The sequence below is a fragment of the Solanum tuberosum genome, unplaced genomic scaffold, assembly GCF_000226075.1.
Source record: "Solanum tuberosum cultivar DM 1-3 516 R44 unplaced genomic scaffold, SolTub_3.0 scf00069, whole genome shotgun sequence".
Taxonomy (NCBI): Eukaryota; Viridiplantae; Streptophyta; class Magnoliopsida; order Solanales; family Solanaceae; genus Solanum; species Solanum tuberosum.
Window position 1 is genome coordinate 523,583 of NW_006238995.1, and position 6,911 is coordinate 530,493.

A 6,911-nucleotide genomic window follows, 5' to 3' on the forward strand; every position below is an offset into this window, starting at 1 on the left:
TTAATATTTCAGTATTTTCGACAAAGAAAAATTCATATGACTTGTAATAACGTCAATTGAAGTTTGTATTAGTTTAATTTTTATTATAGTATAAATTCATTTATTTTTGTTAACAATTTCTCTTGTGATGTAGATATATGTTTCTAAATATCTTTTCTCAAAATTATTAAATTTCTCAAGAGTTAGAGAATCGTCATGATTTGTTTTTTTGATGCTCAAGACAAAAGAATGACTTTATTTATCAATGCTACTTATGTGATTTAGATTGTCAGGAAGTTTGCTTCAAAATAGTTATTACTATGTAAACACTGCCCTTTTGTTTTACTCATTTACTATTTCTTAATATTTCAGTATTTTCGACGAAGAAAAATTCATATGACTTCTAATAACGCCAATTAAAGTCTTTATTAGTTTAATTTTTATTATTTATTTATAGATACTTTATATAAGATATATATTTTCATTATTGCACGTGTACACACAACAAATGTGAAAATATGTGAATATATATAAATCATTTAAAATTTATCATTAACAAAATAAATTTTATATTTAGTAATATATAATAAACATTTTCATTTTGTCCCTACACTAAATTAAAATCTAATAATTATAAAAAAAAATAGTAACATTAATTAAAAGTCCTACTTATTTATGTAAGTATAAAATTTATTAGAAATTTATCTATTGCACATTAATTCTTTAGTTATAACATTATAAATTCTCTTAGTTATTAGAAATTATTGCAAATATTTTTTACACTCTTTTATACTGTTGTAATATTATGAATTCTCATAGTTATTACATTAATTATTTCTATCTTTCATTTTTCCTTATATTAACTTTTGATCAATAATTTTTCATATTATTATACCGCCCCTATATATGTGATAACACGGTGTTGTTATTTTTCCTTGGACGAATCATGCTTGTTTGAATAAATTGAATTTTTTTTACAAGTATATGAACTATATCTTTGTTGGGTGTAAGAAAAACATGTGATTATTTATATGATTTCATAGATAGAATATATTCTTTAATTTTGGTTTTTATTTTTTCGCTAAAAAAAAAGAAAACATTTCTCAGTTAACTATGGACAATCAGATAACTATCTTTGATTTATGTACACAGTCAATCGAGAAGTCAAATATGAGAGCCAACAAAAACAACGTCATCTATTATGTTATAATTTATATAAAAAAAATTAATATATTCGTTCCTCTCTGAAGTACATATTCTATCACTTCCTCTCTGAAGTACATATTCGTTCTTTTGATGATTCGCAATTAAAAAAATTAGTTGATAGTTCAAATCTCAGAGGGAGTTGAAGAGAGATTTATCTAATGCTCAGAATTCACTAACTAAACTAATTTGATTCTTGTAATAATAAGCTTATCATAGACAAGGGATATTATTAGGGATTACAAATAGAGTGGAACAATTGAAGGATAAATTCACGTAAACTCGCAAAGACTTCAACTTATTCTATCCCACCTTACTTCACATAGTACAATTATTATTTTTGCCCGGCTCCACCCCATTTATCATTTGTCAATGTTATTTCCTTTCATATGTTTTTTTTTTTTGAAGCCTTTCAAATTAAATTAAAAAATAAAATGACACGTGATTTCAAATTCTTTTTTTAATAGGCGTTTGGCCATGTGATACCATATCATGAGATGAAATCAATGTTTGGACATGCAATTTCACACTGATTCCATTTCATAATTTCATATCATGAGATGAGATTCCATATTCTTCAAAAATCATGATATGGGAATTTCATATCACGATTTGGGATTTTTAAATACAAAAATTGACCCACAAGTTTATATTTTATTAAAACAACCCCACATTTATATCTACTAACCATTTATATCACATGTATATAAAATTTATTATTCTCACCAACATAAAATTTATTATTACTTTAAATTTGGTGAAAATAAATGATAAAGTAAAAATTGATTTGGTGAATATAAATAAGAACGGAGGGAGTAATACTATTTTGATTTTTCACAATAAAAAAAAGGTCTCTTTCGGCTACATATGAAAATGTTTAAAGCAATTTAATATGAAAAAAGACAAAATTGGTATTGTATGTTTGATAATCACTAATTCCAATATGTTTTATTTTTAGCACGAAATTAATGCACTGAAAATGTATAATTGCACACAAGTGAAACAAGACATGAATCATTATAATATTGACATAGTACAATTACTATTTTCGCCCCACTCTACCTCATACCACATGAATCCGTCCTGCATTATTATCATTTGTCAACTTTATTTCCTGTCGTATGTTTTTTTTTAAGCCTTTCAAATTAAATTAAAAAATAAAGTGACATGTGATTTCAAATTATTTTTTATTTAATCCATATAAACTTCTTTTTAGAAAAAAATCATTCTAGTTTTGATAAATTCTTAATGTTGAAAGAGGCCCCAAAATTCTATATCTTTATCATGTTTATAAATATATAAAATAAAAACAAACATATGCTATATCTATAAATATAAAATAATTACTACAATTAATTACGTTGTTTTTCATGGATTTGATTGAGATAATTATATGAATAGAAACGCAAGGCAAATAATCGAATTTGCACTCTTATACTAATTTTACTCCAACTTGAATTTTTTTCAAAAAAAAAGTAGTATAATTTTCCCTTCAAGACTTCTTTTGACACATTTCAATTTAATTAGCTAGTGAAAAGCTCCAAATAATAATATAAATTGATTCGTTTAAAATCCTTATATATACGTCTTGTCCTCTAATCTCTGGTTATATGCAGCTGAATATCACTTTCATTACTCCCTTGGATAATCCGCTCTGCCACAAATAAATTTTTTATTTGGTTCAATCATCCATCATTCCGAGCCTACTGATTTGACTAATTCAAATTCTGCGAAAAATCTCCCTACTAGGATTGACCTTTTCCAGAATTAGACCACGAGATCTCATTCATCTCACCACACTACTTGATGATTTTGCCGGCCTTATTGTCTTTTTTCCCTTTTGGCACTTTTGGGAATCTGTTATTCTCACTCTGATCTGCTTATATGCACAAAATTTGTACAAACTAAATCAACATATTCTCATTGAGGGGAAATGGATATCAAAGTTGAGATTATCTCTAAAGAAACAATCAAACCATTTTCTCCAAGTTCAAAGAGTCATAAAAGCCACAAGCTTTCTCTTTTAGATCAGAAGGCTCCAAATTGTTACACTACATTTGTTCTCTTCTACAACAAGAACTCAAGTAGTGATTTGGAAAATGTTATAGATTCTCTTAAGGTATCCCTCTCGAAAACCTTAAGTTACCTGAACCCGCTTGCAGGAAGAGTTAAAGATGGAATCACAGTTGAATGCAACGACCAAGGTGTCGATTTAACGCGTGCCAACGTTCATGAAGACATGTCAAATGTGCTTATGAACCTGAAAATTCAAGTCCTGAGAAAATTACTCCCAATGAATCCATTAACAAGATCAGATGACAATGTCTTGTTGGCACTACAGATAAACTGTTTTGCTTGTGGTGGAATTGCTATAGGTGTTTGTATTAGTCACCTTATAACTGATGGTTCATCCATCGCCACTTTTCTCAAAACCTGGGCAAGCATTAGTCAGAGTCGCGCAGAAAATGACAACATTACTATTTCAGACAAATTGTTCATGGATTGTACTTCCATCTTTCCACCAAAAAAGGTCCATAGTTTTTCTGTGTTTCAATTTGGGGGAAAAGATCAACTTCAACCAAAAATGGCAGCAAGAAGATTCGTGTTCGATGAGTCCAATATTTTGGCTCTGAACACGAAAGCAGAACGTTCAACTTCTCAAGTAGAGGCTGTGCTAGCCTTTGTATGGGAATCAGTTATTGCAGCTATGCAGAAAAGGAGCAATAACAATGGTATCAAGAATTATGTAATTCGAATTCCAATAGACTTGAGGAGAAGAATTCAACCTCCATTACCTCAACAAACCATGGGAAATATCATACATATGGTTGAGGCAAATTGGGAAGTTTCTGAGGGACCTTTAGACTATAAGTTACTAGTGAAAAAAATTCAAGATTCAATAAAGAATGTGACTAAACATGGCTATGATGTAAAAAATATGGATGATAGAGTAAGAACATTGAATAAAGAAGAGAGAATACTTGGCTCCACTAGTTTTTGTAAGTTTCCTTTCTATGACATTGATTTTGGATGGGGTAGGCCAAAATGGGCATCTGTTGGAAGCATAGCTCCCAATTTGGTTGTTTTAATGGACACTAGTGATGGGAAGGGAATAGAAGTATGGCTTGGGTTGGTAGAGGAAGACATGGCCATACTTGAGAAAAATCAAGAATTCTTCAAATTTGTTTCTCTAAGTCAATCTATTTTCTGAATGCAAGTTTCCTTCATTCACATGTAATCCAAAGGAACAAATAGGTTTTACTGGTCTTATATTTATACAGAACAAGTCAAAAACATATTTATCTCAATTGTGATTGATTGGAGAAAATGATCAAAATGGTCCTTGATGTATTGGGTTGCTTCATTTTGGTCCTTAATATATTCTAGGTGATTGAAATAGTCCTTCATGTATGACAAAATGTGTTCAATTTAGTCTTTTACCCTAAAACTTAACAATTTACCCCCAAAAACTGTTAAATCTAACTGTGGAACCCACATAACTTACAAAATCCACCATTCTTACCATCTTTATTAGCTCAAATTCTTGACGATCCATTTCATTCAACCTTTTTATAATAATTATTTTGTAATTGTGTGGTTAGATGTTAGAGAAAATGGTGTTTTAGAATTCATGAAACTCTTTCTTTGAGCTAATAAAGATGGCAAAAATGGTGGATTTTGTAAGTTATGTGGGCCCCACAGTTATATTTAACAGTTTTTGGGGGTAAATTGTTAAGTTTAGGGTAAAAGACTAAATTGAACACATTTTGTCATACATTAAGGACTATTTCAATCACTTAGAATATATTAAGGATCAAAATAAAGCAACCCCAATACATCAAGGACCATTTTGATCATTTTCTCTGATTGATTGCTCAAATCAACCCGGAAGACGACATCTGTCAAAAGGTGGGTCAAGGGAAAAAAAACAGAATGAATATTATTATAATACTAATAAATATAAAACTTTCCCAAGCTCCTCTCCAAAATTTTCTCAACCAAGAAGCCAAAATCACCACACAATAATAAGTGTTGCACACTCAACAGAATGCCACTGCCAACCATTTTGTTGAGAATTTTCTGTCTAAGACACCTCTTTGACACAATTCTTCTCTCCTTTGTGTCCAAAAAGTTCAGGCCATCTAATCTTCTCCCAAAAATTACAATCAGTGGCATGAAAATCAATAACTGTATCGTTGTTTAACCACAGAATAATGGAGACAGATGAGCTCAAGCGTGTCTTTCATATGTTCGACAGGAATGGTGATGGAAGGATCACGAAAAAGGAGCTGAATGACTCGTTAGAGAACATGGGGATCTTCATGACTGATTCAGATCTGGTGCAGATGATCAACAAGATTGACGTGAATGGCGATGGATACATCGATATTGATGAATTTGGTGCTCTATATGAGACCATAATGGAAGAGCGAGATGAGGAGGAAGATATTAGAGAGGCCTTCAATGTGTTCGACCAAAATGGGGACGGCTACATTACCGTGGATGAATTAAAATCTGTCTTGGCATCGCTTGGTCTCAAGCAAGGGCGGACCGTTGATGACTGCAAGCGGATGATTAAGAAAGTGGATGCTGATGGAGATGGAATGGTGAATTTTATAGAGTTTAAGCAGATGATGAAAAGTGGTGGATTTGCTGCATTGAGTTAACAAGAAAATCGACAAGACCTTGGAGGTTGGAATTGTGTAACCTTTAAGCAAAGGTCTGAGGACAGTTCTTAGAGAAGTTTCTGGGATGGAGCCTTTACCACCTTAATAAGCCAACTTGATGCTAATGTTAATTAGTCAATCAAGTGAACTTGGAATACTAGATGCAAAATCAGAAAATGAAAAATAGAGAGAAAAAAACACTCATTTTCCGCACCGTTATGTTTGTTTGAATAGAAAGAAAGAACACAGATAAAAAGGAGTTTTCCTGCTCTTTTCGTAGGTTTACGACTTGTAAATAGTTTGTTATATTTTCTAATTCTTTATTTCATGTTCTTTGGCTCCTCCCCTAAAGAATCTTGATAGAAAAGCATTACTCCCTCATTTTCATGTTATTAATCTTTGTGTACACATTTGTGCGGGATAGAATTACCTCCAGTCTTTTATCCTACAGTAATGTTCAATAAAGGTTTTGATTGAAACTACATGTCCTCTAGAGATCTAAAGGTTTATATTGTATCTCTTATCCTCTATTCTGTTTAACAGGTGATGTGAAGAGGGATTTAAAAAAATTTACTTCTTATTTGCAAGTTAATGAAGGAAATCCAACTACTTTCTTCTCATTTCTACTTTGTTTTGTTATATATCTATTAAACTCCCAAGAACACAATAGAAGCTCTATCTTGCTTCTATTCCATTCTCTCATTGTGATCTTCTTTACGTGTGTGTTTGAAATATTTCTCGTTTCTTAGAAGCATGTTTCACTTTCTACTATTATGATTTGGGGTACAGAATGACAACCAGAACACTCTCAGATTGAATGGACCCTTCAGTATTATATCCTCCAGTAAACTTCAGTGGACCCTCTTTCTTCTCCTTCCTCCGTCACCTTGAATTTTCCACCATTACTATTACTGACCTTTCACAATTCTTCTTTGGTTGATTAAATTATCATTAACTCTTTCTATATTACTTTTAAAGAAAACTAATATCCAATCACAGAAAGACAAGCTCCCTCATTCCCCACGTCTGGAGATATGGGGGGGGGGGGGGGGGGGGGGGGGG

General features: G+C 31.4%; 3 protein-coding genes across 3 annotated transcripts in view; 2 read left to right on the forward strand and 1 right to left on the reverse strand.

The window, feature by feature from the left end:
- The first annotated feature begins 2,762 nt into the window (after window positions 1-2,762).
- On the forward strand, window positions 2,763-4,490 carry LOC102596634 (vinorine synthase-like). Its single transcript, XM_006345556.2, has one exon. The coding sequence runs from the start codon at window positions 3,116-3,118 to the stop codon at window positions 4,391-4,393; it is 1,278 nt and encodes a 425-aa protein (XP_006345618.1). The 5' UTR covers window positions 2,763-3,115; the 3' UTR covers window positions 4,394-4,490.
- The window catches only part of LOC102595745 (uncharacterized), an 18,178-nt gene continuing 14,674 nt past the window's right edge, over window positions 3,408-6,911 (reverse strand). Inside the window, exon 11 of the mRNA XM_015307918.1 lies at window positions 3,408-3,442. The gene's annotated coding sequence lies outside the window, so the exon portion shown is untranslated. The remainder of the gene's footprint in view (window positions 3,443-6,911) is intronic.
- LOC102595420 (calmodulin-like protein 3) lies at window positions 5,138-6,850 on the forward strand. Its single transcript, XM_006345471.2, has one exon. It carries the CDS (start codon window positions 5,397-5,399, stop codon window positions 5,847-5,849), a length of 453 nt encoding a protein of 150 aa, XP_006345533.1. The 5' UTR covers window positions 5,138-5,396; the 3' UTR covers window positions 5,850-6,850.